Source organism: Canis aureus, chromosome 11 (assembly GCF_053574225.1).
Source record: "Canis aureus isolate CA01 chromosome 11, VMU_Caureus_v.1.0, whole genome shotgun sequence".
NCBI lineage: Eukaryota > Metazoa > Chordata > Mammalia > Carnivora > Canidae > Canis > Canis aureus.
The window spans coordinates 68,710,852-68,730,907 of record NC_135621.1 but is presented as its reverse complement, the minus strand read 5'-3'; the positions used below and the strand labels follow the sequence as shown (position 1 = coordinate 68,730,907).

At 44.4% G+C, this 20,056-nt stretch overlaps 1 protein-coding gene across 9 annotated transcripts in view; it reads right to left on the bottom strand.

Annotated features, from left to right (window-relative positions):
* MEIS1 (Meis homeobox 1) overlaps positions 1 to 20,056 on the bottom strand; it is a 165,081-nt gene that overhangs the window by 128,142 nt on the left and 16,883 nt on the right. For 8 of the 9 annotated variants that reach the window (XM_077915662.1, XM_077915669.1, XM_077915666.1 and 5 more), the window contains one exon: positions 6,592 to 6,703. The exons of the other annotated variant lie outside the window; for it this stretch is intronic. In XM_077915662.1, the coding sequence (XP_077771788.1) occupies positions 6,592 to 6,703 (112 nt within the window). The remainder of the gene's footprint in view (positions 1 to 6,591; positions 6,704 to 20,056) is intronic. 9 annotated transcript variants of the gene reach the window in all.

Here is a 20,056-nt window from a genome sequence, read left to right as displayed (position 1 = left end):
CTTCAGAGCTTGTGACAAATTGGTATCAGTCAATGTCAACTAATGACAGGAGCTCTTTGGCTAATCAATTGTTCTAAAAATGATCAAGAAAACTACTCACAGGACAGCTCATTTTCACATCAATGCCTGTGAAGTATGAAAAGCTCATTTTTTTGAGTTTTTAATAAGCTCATAAGTAAAGCAGTTACTTGGTAACAGAGGTCACCTTACTGAAAAGACAGAACCTTTGTCTGCCTTTTACATATTCTTTTATTACCATATTATAGTAAAATTATGCCATGGATATGCCAGAGGGCTACATAATAAAGTAGGTAACACTTCATGCACTCCCTGCAACAAATACTTCTGTGTCGGAGGGAAATATATTTGGGAGTAAATAATAATTTCGAATGCGTCTTTCAGTGGCTCGAGATGAAAAACACTGACCTGGAGCTTACCAGCAATATCGCCCTACTAGTCAGGGAAGATGCACTCTCCGCGCAAACACTCGCAGCCAAGTGCGTGCCCCCCTAAATAGACAGTTACCACTTTTTAGGTGATGAAGTCATTTTCCTTTGTTTTTAAGATGACCTGCTTTGGTGATGCCAGAAGTCAAGAGAATGGAGAACAGCAAACAGTTACTTGCACTGGATGAGTCAACAGAGAAGGAAAGGTGACTACGGCACGAGGTGTTCTGGGGAACACAGTTCTCTGTCTCTGCATCTCGTCCAACGTGTTTGATAAGTTAATGATAAGGACCTTTTGATAACAGGGATCTGCTGAATGTAACCACTTCCCCTTTCTTTTTTACACCTGACTTTTCTTCCCATCAGGAAATCGTTTTCCCCTTCCGCCTGCCACTGCATGCAAAGGCCACCCTTTCATCTGCAGACCCACATGAAATGTAACCAAAGTAACGCGCGGGGCTGCCGTGGTCTGAGGGCCGAGGCCTGCGGTCACAATGATATTTTACTTTCCTCTCCGAAGCGTGTTAGTCAAAAAAAAAACCTGAGGGCACCATTGAAATCCAAGAAGTCCCCGCAGAAGTGTAAGACTTAAGAAGTAAGTGTGAGCAAACAGAGATCGTTCAAGCTACCCTGACCGACAGACAGACGGAATGGAAAAAAAAAAAAAAACCCAAACAAACATTTGTTTGATTCACAGGGTTCTTGGGTTATTATAAACACTGTTTTAAAAATCTGTCGGGATTTAAAAACAAAAACAAAACAAAACAAAACAAAAGAAAGAAAACCGTTCCTAAACAAGCAGCGTCCACTTTGTGTTTTCATCTGAAAACCTGCAGATTAGAGATCACATCCCAAACCTGACTTGCTTGCGGGTAGTTTGTCAAATTAAAATATCTTCTGTGGCCTGCACCGCTCTCGAGTCGTCCATAGGAAAGAAATAAAGGAGGGAGGGCGACACTTAAGCCGAGCCATAATTGGAAGTATGTGAAAAATGAAGTGTCAGTTTGGTCAATAAAGGGCAAAGGTCAAGGGGAACTGCAGCCCAAACTCTGGGAGAAATGTGCTCATTAAGACACCCAATCAGAGCGCGCCTTGCCACCTATCCCATTATTCATCGGACAGCTGACTGTTTCCAATGCCCGGGTTTGGGCTGTTATTACTTTTCTTCTTCATGTAAAAAGGCGAGCTGGTATATAAATCCTTGCTTAGTCATCTGGAACATAACGTGGCCCTTCCCGCCGCCCCCTCCGCTCCACGCCTCCTCCAGGCCCGGCTGTGCCTGCTGGCCTCCCAAGCCTGGAACAACTGCCTTCAGATTCCCTTCAATAATAAATGGGATTGCCTTCCGCCTATAGGTTCCCTGAACTCATACAAAAGCTGGAGCGGGGGTGGGAGGGCGGGGAGGGACACTGGGAGGCATTACAACTATTGACACATTATTAGAAAGAAATAGCAGTGCTTTTCAATTATTCCTCTTTAAAGAAACATGCTGGTTTGGCCTTCTTCTTCTTCTTTTTATTTTTTTTTTTTTTAAGTGGGAGCCAAGATACTATTGTGGAACTGAGTCCTGCCCCCAAAAAGGAGAAGTTCAGAAGTGGGTCTTAGAGGTTTCAGCGATCATTAAGGCCCTTTAGACTTGAGATGTTTTACATCAAATTTCGACGTAGAAATAATACTTTTTCTTTTTCCTCACAAAAGAGGAAAATGAGATGAGCTGTAAATGGGAAATGCTCTGCAAGAGAGATGCCCTTATTTGTTTTGTATGCTCCTATTCTCCACTCAGTAAATCTCTGAATGAGTGAAATGGTATAGGCTCTTAATGCATAATACAAATTAATCATATCAATCATCACGGTCCGCTGGAAATACCTCAATCATTCCACTTAACACACACACACACACACACAAAACTAGATTCTCACTCCCCAGCAGAGTATAAGCCCCCTGAGGCTAACGCCGGTTCTGGCATATTCACAGCTCCGTCATCACCACTACAGAGACGGGCGGGCCCAGTGCCCACACTGGGGAAAGAGATCTCAACTTGGGTTTAACAGGAAGAGTATCCACCGATGGTCTGTTTTCCATTCCCAGCCACACTAAATCACTGGGAGACACAGGCATGGGGAGCTTGGGCTCTGGAGTCACACTGTGTGGGTTCAGGTCCCGACTCTACCACCACCTGGTAGATGACTTTGGGCAAGTCTCCCAGCCTCTCTGAACCTCTGTGATCTCCTTTACAAAGTGAGAGATGGAAATGCCTACGCTGACACCCCTTAATATGTTACTGGATTCTTTTATTACTGTCATATACTCATCTCTCTTGACTTTGAACCAAAAAAAAAAAAAAAAAAAAAGGAAATGCAAAATGTGGTCAGTCACGGCTAAAGCTGCTTGCAAGTTGTAGAGTGACTGCAACAGGCCTCCCGGGAAAGAGTTCAAATTCGGTGGGGCAAAGGCACCAGGTGGGCGTGGTGTTCTCCTGCTCCAGACCACGCGCTTCCTAGAGGAGGCCCTGACTGTGGTCAGCAGGGCAGCTGCCCACGGTGGGACAGAAAAGACATGAGAGAGTCGCGTATCTGCCGATGTGCACCTCATCTTATTTACAAGACGCGGCCTGGGGTCCCCATCCTACAGGACTTACAAAGCAAGGCCAAGAGACAAGATCCTAAGGCTGAGTCTGACAGTTACTTCCACATTTCTGAGCTTTACTTTTTTCCCTTCTGAAATGGGAAAGGGGCCAAATGATAGGGATAAAAATCAAAATTCAACCTCCTATCTTTGAGAGTGCTTTGAGGCAGTTAAGGTGTACACAAAAACCGATGTCATAGCAACAGCAGCAGAACCCCCACCACCACCACCAAATACAGATGTCTGGCCTTCCTTCTAAATGCCAGCTTTATAAAGGAGCCTCACTATGAAAGACTCAATTTCCGGCAAATGGCCACAAGTGTTAATATCAAATGAAAGGTAGATGCCACAGGAAGAGTTCCCGTGATAAACAATTTGAGTTGGGGGAAAGATGTGTGATGTACACCGCGAATAAACATTAAATCTCTGAAGAGTAATCATCTTTAGGGTCTTCTTGATTATATATCTTACGTATGCTCTTTTAAAATGCCCAGCATTGGACTTTCTGTTTTATTTTCTTATGCTTAGGTAAAAGTTTGGACTAAAACTATTCCATCAGTCGCAAGGGCTGCTAACTTGGCAAGTCATCAGGCACTCAAAATCCCCCAAATTGCTGGAAGGCTAACTAGGAATTGTCACTGTATTTTGAAATCTGTCAGAACATTACAAATTTCCTGAATGACTTATTTAATGTATGTGTTTATTTATTTTTACTTTGGAAGTCCAAAAGGACAGGACTCAGTTGAGATACAGCCTGTCGTATGCCTACGTCTTGTCCAGATAAGGTTATTTAACTGAAGACTAGAGCCTACAGGTTTCTCTCTTTCTTTCTTTCTTTTTTTTTCTTTCTTTCTTTCCTTTTTTTTTTTTTTTTTTTTTTTGGTGCCACAGGTGCCATAATGAAGTGGTGAAAAATGAAAAGGAATGAGGAAAAAGAAACACAAGTACAAATAATACAGTAGAGAAAGTTTTAAAATATGTATTACTCCAGTCTGTGGGGGAAACACCTCTTTGGATATATTCTTGACAGATTGAGTTATTTCTGTCTATTGGGTATGTATAAAGACATATTTATGGATTTATAAATCTTTTGAAGAGGGCTGTTATTTACCCAGTTGACTAAAATGGACTCAAACTGTGTAAATAACTATTTAGGACATGCACTACGGGCCAAATGCTGGCACAGCTCACGCGTCTACGGCTGCCAGGGCAAACATGGAAAAGCTACCGTGCGCAGCTAATCCGAAGGCTGCACAAAGACCCAGCCCCACAGGTCTCAGGGATGAGAAGAGGTTTAGAGGGGTCGTGGGCGGCATGGAAATGCAGAGAAGGAGTGGCGGTGACACTGGGACGCATCATCCTGCAGTTAGCAAGGGATGAAGCGCAGGGCCCATGAGGGTCGTTGTAGAAAGGCCCACCGGAGCCCCGTCAAATGATACCGCTTACGTGAAAACTCTTAAGATGCAGAATAGGGGGTGGTCTTATGTGAAAAAATATAAAGAGAAACGAGGTAAGTCGAAAGCTCAGGTAGTGTGAGAGAGAGACGTCTCCGGCTTACAATGAAATTCATTATTACATTGGCCTTTGGAGAACACTTGTTGAAGGAAAAGGAAACATGCAAAATTCCTAATTTCTTGTTGTGACATGTCACTGGGGAAGAGCTGGGACAGGGCCTTTGCCTCCTCAAAATCCTTTTTATCAGATTATCTTTGAGAAAGCATATATGCTACGATTTTTTTTAAGATGTATTTATTTATTCATGAGAGACACAGGCAGAGGGAGAAGCAGGCTCCATGCAAGGAGCCCGACTTGGGATTCGATCCCAGGACCCCGGGGTCACGCCCTGGGCTGAAGGCAGACGCCCAATCACCGAGCCACCCGGGCGTCCCTATACGCTACAATTTTAAATTCGAGGACACTTCAGCAGGTTTGCAAGCCTTCGCAGCAGCAGCTAAACCACCCACCTGTTCCTAGATGAGATGTATATGGGTGTGGGTGTGGATGTCTATCTTGTAGAGCAAAAAATGAAAAACAAACAAAACAAGAGGCTACGACCTCATGTGCCAATTCTGAAGTGCCCGAAGAAGAATTCAGACTCCATTTACGCCTTTCTGAAAACTCATGGAATGAGCTGAGAATAGGGCTTCATATTGAAAGTGCCGACCTCATCTTCACGACAGCCCCGTGAGCAGCAACACCATCACACACACACACACACACGCACACACACACTTGAAAGAGAAAAGGCCCCATGGATTCTTATGCTGCATATCATTTTCCAGTAAAAGTCAGAGGTCAGAGGTTACATGTTTCTGCCTCAGCTCTGAACTGGTTTACTATCCTGGGCTCCATTTTTACTACACTTAGAATTGTGGTGAAGTCAGCAACTTTTCTTTGAACAATACTATATCTCAAATGCTTAAAATTATATGTGGAGAAGTAATTCCCAGTCCAGAGAGCATACATGTGCCATAAAAAGAAAAGAAAAAAAAAAAAAAAAGAAAGGAACCTTCCTGGTTTTGTTTTCAAATGAATTATGTCAGATTCATTTTAGACTTTGCAGTTCTAATGGGTACAGCCCAATGTCTGTGAGAAAACAAAATTCTTTTGCTAACGGCACTCCGATGAAACATAATCATCAAACCAGATTTTAAAGTAGGCACCTACTGTGGGCTCAGAGTCAACCTCAATAAAGCCGTCTTTTTATCTTCAGATAGAGAATTCTCTCTTAAGCTTTAGCTTGCACTGACTGAACACAAAATTCCACTGCAGCAGGTCTCACGGAAGCCAGTACAAGGCATCTGAATACTCATTCACCTTTTTTTTTTTTTTTTTGCAGAAGATTAACTTTACGTTAAAACTTTATTTCTTACTAGTCACGGTCAGGCATGCACACCCACGGACACCCAACTACACGCACAGGCGTGTGCATTCAAGGAACGAGATGGGCTACACTGATCTGGCTTCTTCTCATTTTGTTCTAATTGCCTAGAGTCTGACTTTGCAGTAAAGTCGAATGCTTAAGAGATTCGGGTAAGTAAACCCGGAAAAATGGCTTCAACCCAATGGACGGGGAGCCCGATGTGTGCCCCTAAAAGGCCCACTGCCTTCGAAGCGTCTGAAGACGCCATTGACTTGGAATCTTGGAAGAGGTTTCTTCACCATCTCTTGAGAGGCTCTAAGGGCGAGTAATAACAATACTCTTTATTTGTATCGCAGGCCATTGGTGGCAGACTATTTCCGCACGTTTGAACTTCCCATCTACCCTAGTCTTGTCCTCAGCCAACTCACCCACCCTGTTTTTAGGGAGGTGGCCGGGTGACAGGCAGTTGGGCAGCTGGAATGGCAGAGAAGAAGAAAGGGCCCAGAGAACAAAATAAGATAAGCTGATTCCCGTACTGGGAGGGGTCGGTGTTCTAGGAAAACGTGTACAAATGGTAGCTAACTGGACATTTCGGACTTTTCAACCCTTAAAAATGAAACGAGTAGCAAAAGAGAGTGAGAACTCCTCTCCTACCTTGCTCACTGCTGTTATCTCCACTGTGTGATGTGTGGCCACCGCTGGAAGGGCCCGGGGTTCCTCCGGAACGAGTGGATGCCGTGTCATCGTGATCTCTGTTCCAAGAGGGCTGCGGGGGCACAAATCAGAAATCCAAACGGAGTGGTCGGTTAACAGTGGTCCGGTGGGATCCCGTCAGGCAGTGACAAAGCCCCGGGAGGCTGCCAGGGACGGCCGGGCCGTCTCCCCCGTCCCCCTTCACGAACGGTGCCAGCTTGGAGCTACGCTGGCACCTGTAACACGGGCCGATTTCTGCTTCTGGGCTAAAATAGCATCGACGAATAGTTACTCCGTAAGCAATCGCTTTCTTACCAAGGAAAACAGAAACATTCCAGGCAGAGAAGGGGGCCGGGGACGGGGCCGGGGACGGGGACGGGGACGGGGGCTGCTGCCACTGGATTCTGACTGTATTTTTAACACCAACCAACCCTCTGGCACGACAGTCTGCTACTACTCTGAAAATGCAAACGGAGAGCAGTGGTCTATCGCACTGTGGTTTCTAGAGGCCTCTGATTCATCCTGGAAGACAAACATGGCAAAGCTTTGAAGACCTCACAATTAGGCCGAGGTCCATAATAGCTAGTATGTGTCAGCTGTTTGCCGGATGGTACATGGCAAATGGACCGGGCACGGGGACAAAAAAGGAATGAGAATAACAATAGATTCACATGGACTGTGTACACTCAGCCCCATGCCGAGCCTCCTTGTACTATTGAACGGAAAACAGATGTTGCTTCTTATCACTGGGTGCATTTGAAAGTAACATTCAGATAGGAAAAAATTGGCAGTAAATTAAATTCTTGGGGAAAACAATCATGGCAACACTTCTCCCAAATCTCCCTTTATCACCAGAAAAGATTTTAATTAGCTTTTAGTGCTAGCTTTCAGAAACAGCCTGATGAGTCACTGGTCATCCTGCACAGTAGGAACGATGCAGAAGAGAAAGCTGGTTCTTGGCTGGGAAGCGGGATTTGTCTTCAAGATTATCAGGGGGCAAAGGCAGGGTGAGCTTGCCTGTAAAATACGTCTGCGTCGTTTCAGCCTAGGGCGTCACGGTTCGGGACTGTTGTCCTAGGAAAGTTTACGGGCCACCCCCCACCCCCCCGGCCCGCGTCGTTTTAAATGTGCCGCGCAAAATCAAAGTGAGCTTTGCTTATGCCTTGAGAGGTGTCTTCACGTCCCAGAGAAGATAAGAGAGGCTGAGATAGAATGTTCCTGACACCCAGGGGGAGAGAAGAGGGAAGATCCCACCGAAGAGGCCTGCTGTCGAGGGATCCAGGGAAGACTCCCTGTCCCCGAAAAGGATGCTTGCCTGCCACCCAACTGGGCCAGAAGATTAACGTGCCCCCCCCACCGATCCCCGGCCCCCAAATCAAATAAAGTTGCAGAAAGATCCACCAGTCACAGGTTGGACTCAACCGTTCCACGCACGGTCTCAGAAACGGTGCTGATGGACCCACGGAGGCTGCGCCTGAAAGACCCGAGAGCTGGGAGACAAGGGCTTTCCGACAGACAGACACACATTCGGCGGCCTGTCAGGAGAACGCTGGGGGACGTAATCTGGAACACCTGCTCAGAATGCAAACAGTTAACGCATAAATTTTCAGTTTGTCCAACTGCAGCTCTAAAAGGGGGACTTGTTTATTCAGAGCTCTGCAGAAAGAATGGTACAGCACCCAGGGGACAGACAATGCCAGGCACAAAACCCCGGTGCCTCGACATGTAAAAGGATGTTTTTCTCTGTGCTACAAATCCCACTTGAAAATATAATTAGAAGGAGAAAATGGCAAAGTATTGCATTAACTGTAATTGAACAAAAGACCGGCAAGGCATGTGGGAGGCTGCAGGAACCCGCGGGAGTTTCACGATGCATGAGATCCTGCGAGTGACATCTCCTGGGCTCTCTCATTTTATTTATGTGGTCCCTCACTACCAGTGTTGACTGGCGATCTGACTCGTAATTAATAGAAAAGCTACCGATAACAAGCTAAAATACAGGGCGACAGAAGAACCTCATCAGAGGCATGTTGGTTAATCTGATTAAGACTGGGGACTCCAGAAAGGTGACTTAGAACCCAAGAATCATTCCGTGTTATACAGGAAACTGTCCTCCTTTATGCTACAACAGACCTGATATATTCACTATCTTTTAATGAGCTCCACTGATTTATTCAGCTCCGCTCTGCTCCCTCCCCCACTTTTCTACTGTGCAGGATGTAGATTAATTCAATGCTTAATTGTTTAGTAAATTCAATTTTCCACATTCTATTCTGCATAGCTTTAGCTAAGGTTCTTAAATCTTCAGCAGTGAGCCTTGAGCCCAGTGTTTGTGATCTGTGCCTACCTTTTTTCATCACCATTTTTCTTCATCCACCACTTAATTCACCATGAAAAGATTTTCCTTGCTGGAAATTCTGATTCCGCTATGATCTGTGAGGCATTCCGATTCATTGCATTTTCATTGTGTTGGGTCTTAGATGCCGGGCTCCTCTTTTCTCACAGCTATCGCCACATTATACAGGCATTCATGCAAGAAATGTTGGATTCCACCTCAGTTTATCCAAATTTTGTGCAACCTATATGTTTAAATTTGTGTGTTCACCGAAGGTGGGAGCCAGTATTTTCCCACCTAATCTCACTCGTCTCGCGGCCTCGCTCAGTCCAGAGGGGCCTGTGGTTCCTGAATGCCCTCCTCAGGCATGAGAGCTAACTTTTGTGGTCCTCTCTTGAATTAGCATTTCGGGTATTAGCATTTCAAGAACGGTAGAGTCATACAAAACTGAGCATCAGGAGAAATCCACAAGGTTACCAAAACAGAACAAGAATTATGTTTAGTTCAGTTCATTAAGCATGATTAAAGTCTAAGTCTCAGAAATAGCTCGTGAACCCTTCTGGCATAAATATGCAAGGCAGCCCTAATCAGAAAGAGCTCCCCCAAAATCCATCTACTCGAGAATCTCAGCTACAGTAACGTAGATCTCTGTGACTCTCAGTGGTTACACCAAACAGCGTCATCATTATTTTTAAAATAAAATATGTGCATACGATTATGTACATATATCTGTGAAGTTGTGAGTTGCTTGGGGCCACTTGTAAAGTAAGGTTGACAGAATAAAATCAATGATGCATTGCATTAGATGTATGGCAAACCGTAGTCACGGTTCTAAATTAGGGCCCCGAGAGGCTTTTTTCTTCAACGTACATAATTTGAGAGAAAGTGACGCCTATGTTCTCATCTACTGGAGATCCATTAGGACAAGAGGTCCTAACCCAAAGTCCGGAGACTCCTAAAGACTTCAGTGTGTGTTGAGGTGGGGGTGGGGGGTTGTGGGGAGGGAGGGTCTTGTCTTAGCAATAATTGTGTTTATGGACACACTTGCATTCTTCTCCCCCGGGGAGAGTGTCCACGACTTTTCATCAGATTGTCAAAGGGGCACGTGATTCTTTAAAAGTCTGAGGATCACTGCTGTAGCAGACACTCACAGGGCCAGGTGGAAGAGCTAGGGCTAGGGCGACCTTCATGATCGTGGGGCCAACACTTCCACCTGACATCGAGAGCCAGTGGTCCTCCACATCTTATTTCTTTTGAATAAATGGAGGTGGCCAGTTAGAGGCTTCGCGTCATCAGAAAGTTCCTGGTCAATATATAAACATATAGCATACAAACCAGTTTCATTTCCATCTAATTTCCATTCACACTTTGTCTAGTTGAGGAGCCCCCAAAGATAGCCATTTTAAATATGTGGGGGACGCCTGGGTGGCTCAGTGGTTGAGCATCTGCCTTCGGCTCAGGTCGTGATCCTGGGGTCGTGGAATCAAGTCCCACATCAGGCTCCCTGCGGAGAGAGAGCCTGCTTCTCCCTCTGCCTGTGTCTCTGCTTCTCTATGTCTCCCGTGAATTAAAAAAAAAAAAAATCTTTAAAATAAATAAATATGTGGAGCAAGCCAATGATTCTCCCCCATGTTTTCTCTCTTCCATGGCTGAACACTCTCATGCCTTCTATCATTTCTTAAGAATGCTTGAAAATAAGGAGTTTTTCAAATGATGCTATGCTAAGATTCATTGAGTGGTATTTTTTATTTATAAGGCAATTATACTGGTATCTGGTAGTCAAATAGAGGCAGTGACCTCCTTGACCACAGGCTCCTCCAGGGCAGGGATAATACCTGGATCTTCTCTGTCTTGTTCTTTCCTGGCTCGGCACAATGTATGGTGCACGCTAAGCACTCGGTCATGGCTTAGGGAGCTAAGCTGAACCGCTCATCATTTACCATTCCACCAATATTCCAACAGATGAACTGCAACTTCCCAAACTATCCTTCCCCACGAATAAAGCTATCCATTGGTAACTTTTCCTCCCTAGAGCTTTCCCATTCTTTTTCTATCTAGGCCTTAATTTGAGGCATAACTTCTGGTCCTCATATCACCTTTCATGTTTTCTTTAGACAATTCCTTTCACTACTGTGATTTGAGTTCTCACCCACATGCCTCTAAATTTGTGTCTCTGGATCTCTTCTTTGGTCTTTAGACTTGCATGCCCAACCACCTGCTAAACCACCTCCATGCGAATATGTTCATCTCACTCAACAAGTCCAAAGCTAAATTCTTCATCTCTTGACCAACATCCTACCCGTTCTTCTTTGTTATTGATCCTAGCTGGCATAACGCCATCCATCCATGGCATAAGCCTGAGGATCATCCATGACACCTATCTACTTCCCCACTGCCACATTCAATCAGTCATCAAGTCTCGTTCACTTTTACCCCCAGATAGTTCACAAATAAATCTCTCATTTTTCACCTTTTTGATTGCTGGTCTTGTTCAGTCCTTCCCAGCTCTAAAGAGTTCAGTCAAATCACTTCTCAGTTCAATTCCACTAGAAATGAGGACAGGAACTGGTCATTGTTGCTTGTCATTGCATCTTGCCTATCAAGCTCAGTGCCCGGCACGTGGCTGGCACTCAGGAAATGTTTGTTAAATGAATGAACGGCTCCCTACTGCCTACAGAATACTACAGTCTGGGGCCCTTGGCCCTCATATAACGAGCCCTCATGGTCCACCTCCTGAGGACCGTTCCTCAACTGCTCCTTGTACTCCAGGACGTGGTTTCTGGCAGATACGTTCTGCTTGTCCCTCCAGGCCAATCATCCTCGCCCCCCCCCACCACCACCACCACCATCACTCCGCCTGGCCCCAGCCCCTAATTACTCCCTACTTGCTAATTAAGTTTCAGCTCAGCTAACACCTCCTTCAGAAAGCCTTCCCTGATACACACACACACTTCCCCCAGGATGAGTGCGGTTCCTCTCCCCTGAGCACGAACAGCACCTCATGCGCACTTCTATCATTTCACCCCCATCTTGTTTTGTGGTGTCCTGTAGAATTCTACACTATGAATGTTTTGAAGTCCTGAACTTTATCTCATTCATCCTTACACCCTCCGTCCCAGGAAAGTGTCTATAACACATTAAATGCAGATGTATTTCTGAATGAACAAATGAATGACTTGTGTTAAATTGTCATGTGATACTGTGATCTCCTATATTAAATATCACAAAAAAAATCTGAAAAATGATTTGCACAATTTAAAAACATTTCATACACCTGCATTCACACACACACATACGTATATATACATATATATAGTGATGTGTGTATGTATATATATGTGTGTATATATATGTATATACATATATACAAATATACTTGGGGTTAGGGGTGCCTGGGTGGCTCAGTTGGTTAAGTGTTCAACTCAATTTTGGCTCAGGTCATGATTCCAGGGTTGTGGGATCAATCTCTGAGTTGGGCTCCCTGCTTGGTGTGGAGTCTTCTTGGGATTCTCTCTCTCCCTCTCCCTCTGCCCCTCCCTTCCGCTCTTTCTCTCAATGAACTAAAATCTTTTATATATATATGTGTGTGTGTGTGTGTGTGTACATATATATACATACACATATATATTTATATATAAGTATATGTTCATATACAATTGATATTTATACATATATTCACATTTATATATCTATAAAATCATATATATATATATATATACACACACACACACATACTCAGTTGCAGTATAACACAGTCAAAAAAGAAAGGAAATTTGAAGGTAGCCATATCCCAGCTGAAATCTGGTTGCACCACTTACACGGCTTTAGGCAAGTCACATCCTCCCTAACTCTTGATATCCTAATCCATAAATGGGGACCAAAAAAGGCTCCTTTATCAATCACATCTCAATTTAAAAAAATAATAATAATGACCCTCTGTAGGCACAACATGTATATTTCCAGGCATGCAGCAAGCACTCAATAAATGACAGCTACTAACGCTTTTAATGCAATGACATAGGTTGACCTGGTCAAACCTGAAATATCTACATACAGGTGTATTCAGTTTATAGACCCCCTGGAAAGAACAGCTCACCTGAGTATGCCTTGGGCTATCTCCCAGCTGCTGTGTGCTCAGGGAATGCACACTGATCTTATTTTCACCTTCAAATAACATGATTTTACAGGTGGTTTGCTCCTCCCCACCCCATCAAGTTTAATTTGATGCCTAATATTTATAAATCACTCTACAGTATACAAAGTACTTTGACATATCTTCTCAGTTGGTCGTTTATCACATCAGTATGATATCAGAATCATTTTTTTCCCCCGGACCAAAAATAGTGGGGTTTCGTTCTTCAAAATTTCTACCCTACCAGTCCCAGTCAAAAAGGTATAGATAAATGAGAGCCCGGTGATCTCGACTCCGAAGAGGTCAGCTAGCAGCTATGCAGAAACTGATGAAGTAAATCACGGGGCTCCAAAGGTGAAGTTGGTCTGCACCTATCTGCAGGTGCTTTCTCTCTGGGAAGTGCATTCACCTTTTTTTTTTCCAAACCACCAGGGTCTCTTTAGAAAATGATCTCTAGTGGCCTGCAAGAGCTGGCTTGGCTCCCAAAGTGAACAATGCCAGTCCCTCCAGACCAGGGGAGTCGCCAGTCCATGGGCGGAGTGCACCCGTGTGCCCCGCGCTCCTGCGCACCCGCACGGTCACGTTCCCACGCCTGCACGGTCCACGCTGGCACCTGCACTCGCAGGCCTGTGCCTGTCCGGGAGCCACGGCAGGGGGGGCTCCCTGGTGGCCATGCAGGATGCGCCCCCTCCCCTCGACTCCGCACGTCTGTCTCTCTCAGCAGTGTCTCTCAGGACCCTGAGAGGTGCAGAACTTCAGCAGAAACCAGGCCTTATATGTCCCCCACTCAACAATGCCATCTGGGAGAAAAAGGAACCAGAGGGATCCATACACGGAGAGAGGAGGAGGGAAGGGGTTCGGGGACTGCTGCAGAAGGGGATACAGGTTTACCAGCGTGTCCCTGGAGCTGAGAAGTTGGCAGTCCTGGGATCGCTTTATTTATGAGTTGCTCAGAGTCTGACAGGCTAAAAGCCCTATTTAAAAATCGTGGTGGCCCCCACTTGCATCTGCCTGACAACCCCAGCCTACAGGATAAGCACTGGGCTCATTCAACCACCAAGAAGCACCTACGCCTTGCTAGAGCCCTGGGTAAAACCTGTTCCTTCTCAAGACATACTCCTCTGAGGCTGCGTCTATCCAACTTTCAATTCAGGTCATTCGGAATAAAAGTATAAAATTCTTTACACATATTTCTAAAAAAAAAAAAAATCCCTGGAAATCATTAAGCAAATTCATTTAAGCATGACAAGTTTGGGCAGCATGTTTTAACACAGTGAAACTGTCCTCTTACCCTTTAAGCTTTTAGATATGTTTAAATACCAGAAGCTCACAGATTAATACTTGAGTGTGCACACAGGCCGTGGATTCAGGGGCCGCGTGAAGATGTGCTTGAGAGTGGTTCTGGAAGCGAAGCCTCTCCTAAGTCCACGCTCCAGCCTGCTGAAAGATGATAAAGTCGGGGAGGCGGGTGCTGTGCCGGGTGAAGCCTGGCGGTGGCCTGAGGTGTCCCCCAGGGTGGCCCACTCCTCACGAGGTTATCTCCCTCGCACACTTCTTCCGACTTTCTCCCTGGACTCTCCTCCTCCTTCGCATTTCCTTCCCTCTCCCCGCCCGCCACGCCTTGCCTTCTCCTCTGCCAAGCTGCAGGCCTGCCAGGTTCTGCTTGAGCCCCTGTTGAACGCCGCGATAAGAGGTGCTTATTGCTAACCCACTTAACGGAGGCCCGATGGCTGATTTTGGTGACTCAGGGCAGATGGCAAATTAGGGGTGAAACAATGGAAATCCAGCATCTCCACTCAGAATCCGCGGCTCTCACCAAGACACCACACTGCCCCTCCCAGCCCTACCGTATTTCCATTGTGAACTTTTAATCTAGGAACGCATCTCGGCGATTACCCAATTATCCCTTAGTTATGGTGCTCACCACGCTGGGGCCAGCCGGCGTCTTCCCTCATAGCAGAAGGGTGTCTGATTCGGCATCAAATAAGGTCGATTTCTAAAACCCTAAAACTTAGCAACTGTGATGCATTGCCCGAAATACACAGACACGTGCATATACACCTGGGTGTCTAGGTATATGGTACAAGAGACAGCGTCTGTTAAACTGGGTCCCAGATTTCCCACTTCTCAAGTACCACAAATAAAACCGACAAAAATGATAATTTTTCAAACACTGAATCCTCTATTTCTGTGTAATGAGGCATGGAGAGAGGAGGAGAAGAATTTTTGTGCTTTTTTGCCTTTGGTGAAAACTCTCCGAGGAGTAATTTCACCTTTAAATGAAAAGTTTTGTATCAGGTGATTGCATGAGCTCCAGGAATCCCCGAAGCCTCAGGGTCAGACGTGGGGAGATGCACAAGTGCACACTCACTACTGCCCTGCACACGGCAACCTGCACCCACTTCCTCATCCTCGTGCCCATGAGGAAAGAAGGCCAAAGGACGTGGAAAGGAACTAACTTTAATGTCCCTAATTATGCTGTAATGAGATCTAAAGCAGTCTGGCAGTCAGAGGCATCTTTAAAGTGTACCAGCCCTTGAACGCTTTGTCTGCTGTCCTGCCAGGGGGCGTCGGTGCCCAGCTGCCCCCTCCCCGGGCTCCGGGCCTGGTGGCGGCGGCAGGTGTGAGGGCAGCGGCCTTAGGAGGCCGGACCCGGCGCGATGGGCCACCTTCCTCGTGCCCCTTAGGATCTTATTTTGCAGCCTGCCATCTTTTAGGGCTCAACTCCGACACTCTCAGGTCTCTCGTTACCAACCTGCAGAGTGGAATTAATTCATCCACGCCACGAACAACCAACCGACAAGGCCGAGGGAGAGGGCCTATGGGCGTACAATGCCCCCCAAGGATTCCAAAGCTTTCCTCGCGAAATCCACCCAGCACTGAGACCTGTTGCCCAGCTTTTCTGCGTCAAGAACCAAGGCCCGCACCGTCTCGTGGGGACCCCACCGTGATCTTGGAAGATTCTTACCAGTGGGGCGGGTACACTCCCAAAAAGTGCACGGGGAGAGACTAATGACCACCAGAGGGAAACTACTACCAAGGGATCACAAGCAGCCTTACCGAAACCTCGTGGCTGGAGAGCAGAGGAGTCATTTAGAAATTAGTCGGCTGCACTGAATGTTCAAATTCTACTAAGCAGTTTGTTGTGGAGAAAAATCCCATGAACGGAAGAGACAATAAAGCCTTATTACACTAGGAATCTTAGTAAAAAAAAAAAAAAAAAAAAAGAATACTTATTTATGTTTCAATAATCTCTCCTTTCCCTCTGCCATTGTGTTCCGCTGGCATACAATTAATAAAAGTAAACCCTTATATTAAATGACTTTAATGACTGTATATACTTCTACTCCCGAAATACCTGTGAGCTGTAATTCAGAATTAAAATGTTTAAACAAACAAACACTCTCATCCAACTGGCACCACCGTATTTCCAAATATTTGTATGTAAATATTTCCAACCATACTCCTTATTTATTCTCTGAGAGCTTTCTGCTGAAATTCAGATTCTTTTCTATCGTTTCTACTGAGAAATGGCAGAAGAATCTGTAAATTATATGCCAATATACCTGAGGTTATAAAACCCCCTTTTTGTAAGACGGCCAGCCGGCTTCCCGATGTTTCTACCATACATCTGTAACTTTGTGTTCAGTGCTCCTCATTCCGCAAACAAATTAAGATAAAATAAACGCAAATGTGTCTTATATAAAACAACCTCAAACCGCAAATTTTCTAGGCAAAAAGAACAGCCCCTGATAATGCACAAAACATTGTATCCTGAGCACGAGTTAAGACCTTGCAAGCAACTGGCCCCTAGCCACCAAGCATTTGCACTCAGAAATGGAGAAAAGTACTTAGCAGAGGATCCGCACAAACACTGTCACTGGAGGTTGAATCTGAAAGAGAATGTGTGGTGGCTCCCTGGGCTATCTCAGCCACACAACCGAATGTCCACTCTCCTCCTACATGGAGGAGATGAGAATAATCGTGACCCCCTCCTAATAAGAATTAAAAAGACATTTCCCTGAATCTGCACGATTGTAAGACGGTCTCTACAATAACACCTCCTTAGCAGCCGCCCCATCTCCCCTCCCCAAGTCAAACTCATGTTGTTGAAGGTTGCGCAGAGTACCAGGGAATATGGTATCATTTAATGCGCCTTTTATTTAAGGTTTCCTATTTTATTTTATTTTATTTTTTAAGACTTTATTTATTTATCCATGAGAAACACACACACACACACAGAGAGAGAGAGAGAGACAGGCAGAGGGAGAAGCAGGCTCCATGCAGGGAGCCTGATGCAGGACTCGATCCCGGGACCCCGGGATCACAACCTAAGCCAAAGGCAGATGCTCAACTGCTGAGCCCCTCAGGCGTCCCTAAGGTTTCCCATTTGGAATGCTCTACATTCATTCACATTAGCTGTCACAGTCACTCCATAGGATGGGTTCTCCATCCCCGAGTTACAGACGATGCCACTGAGGCTCAAGGAGCAGCAGCAGCAGGGCCTTATCCTCCCAGCTAAGCCTAGATTCAAACACCAGAGAGCTGGCTCTAAGTTACATATATTTTATTGAAACACTCCCTGCCTGGGAACGCGGTGTGGCTAAAAGTTACAATCAGCACGCTTAATTGCTCTTTCTCAAGTGTTCCGGAAATCTCTTCTACTTCTAAACTCTCAAATCAGAGAATCCACAGTTTTGATGTGAGAAGGAAAAAAAAAACAAAAAACAAACACTCAGCCAAGGTGTACTCTTGTTTTCTTCCTACTACCTCATAGCGTTATACGTTGAACAAAAGAATCACGGAAATTTATATTTACCGCTGATCTCCACTATTAGCTAGAGGGTATTCTCTGATTTCCCTGTGTTTTCTTTTTTTTTTTTCAGAAGCACTTCCAGCTTTTTATATTTTCAACCAAATTGTGTTTTCAAAGTATCTGTCATTCTTCAAGGATTTTTGAATCCTTGAGCTCTCGCTCTCTCTCTCTCCCCTTCCTGCAGTATTTATCTTTGGTAAAATCCCCAGAAAGGCCTTTCTCAAGGCATTTTGATATTTCATTTACAATTCTGATTCTTAGAATGGCCAAGTTCTCTCTCTTTCGAGTCTCTTAACTGAGAGATCAACCAAGGTGGTTGTGGATTCAAGAAGCAGGAGCCCACGTTTTGCTGTTGGTTCACTTTTTAAGGGATTCCAGTTCATCAGAATGCCATTCTTCAGCCATATCCAAGGCTATTATTCTGAGGCTGTTCATACTATTTTAGCAGTTATCGAGTATGTAGAGTATTAGAAGTATACTACAAGTGAAGAAAAGCCTCATAATTGATTTCTTAATGTTTTATTCTCCTCTTTTTCTATTGGCACGTTCTTTACATGCCCTCAATAAATATTAAACACTCAAACAACTCACTATTAGGGTGGCAAGCAAACCTTCAGAATGTCGAAACAGAAGAGTGAAGAACAATGCACCTAATTGAAATGGCAGGGTAATTTGGAAAATAAAATTGAGTTGCTGCAAATTCCAAATTCCAGAATAAAAATGTTTATACTCGCTCAAATGCAGATTGTTACTGGCTTTGAATAATTATCAGAATAAAAAATACTTGAACACCAACAATACACTTGATATGCATAGAACAAGCGCAGTCTAGATGTCTCTATTATTCTCCGCAAGGAAGTGCAGGACACAATGAGTCTGAGATTTTTCTTGTTGATTCTGTTATTGCACACAGCTTACAAAATCCCCAAATGTGGCGAAACAATAGGCCAAGCCACCAAGTCCACAAGTAGTGTTAAAATTTCATGGACAAAATTCTTCAAAAAAATTGTAAACACGTCAAGGGACAAAGAAGCACACTGAAAGAAATGAAGGGGTTAATGTATCTGCTGCTCAGTATCTTTTTTTTTTTGTCCTCAAACATATGAATTTATCACCAAGACCAATTCAGAATGTAAAACTCCTGATTCTCTTCAGCAGAAGCTAGAGCCAAGGAAACTCTGACAATTAAAATGAAAATGGAAAAATGCATTTGCATCTGGAATTATGACATGCAAACACGTAATGATGCTCTAAGAGATGATCCTTCTCTGCACACCGAGGGCAAGCAACCCTATTATCCTCTTAGGGTTATGCCACTTTGGGTGGAGATACCACCTATATCTCTCAAAGATAAATTCCATATGCTCTGTACACTTATAGCATATTTCCCATAAATAATGGATACGATAGACTGTAAATAAATAATATGCTTATCTGAACTGTTCAAGAGTGAAGGGCAGGGTGGCTACTCATGAGACTGAGTCTCTTATGAATGAGCAATTTCAAATGAAAGTAATGTTCAGTGGGGGAATTATCACAAAGTTCTTACACTAACATATTCTGAAGCAGGGGTTTTAAAACAATTTCAGATCTGGCGGGAAATTTCAAGTCAATGTTTCAACTAAGCCCAAAATACCCAATTTAATTTTACCACTAACGTTTCTATCCTGATCGCGGCATCCTACCTATTTGCCGCAATTTTTAATTCTCTCCCTACACGACTGGTTTTCATGGTCAATAAAATAACTAGACTTAAAATGTCATGTATGAGTTTTTGTCTCATGAAACACAGTAGTTTTGTTTTGTTTTTTTGTTTTTTGTTTTTTTCTTCCCTGTAAATAACTTGTAACATTGCAATGAATAGAAAGGAAGGCTGCTTAAAAAAAAAAAAAAAAAAAAAAAAAAAAAAATCTCCCCACCCCCAAAGCCCACCTGCACTAGTTTGCTAGGATTTTACATTGTAAAAATTGTGAGTCCCCACCCTCAAAGAGTCTCCCTTTGAAGCCCCAGAGACACACGAACTATTTCCACTTCTTGTAAATGGTATAAGTAGGCCTTTAGAACGTCAGACATTGTACACCATTTAGTTGGAAATTAAGTTTTCAAATCGCTAAGGAATAGTCTCTGAATAACAGAAAACACT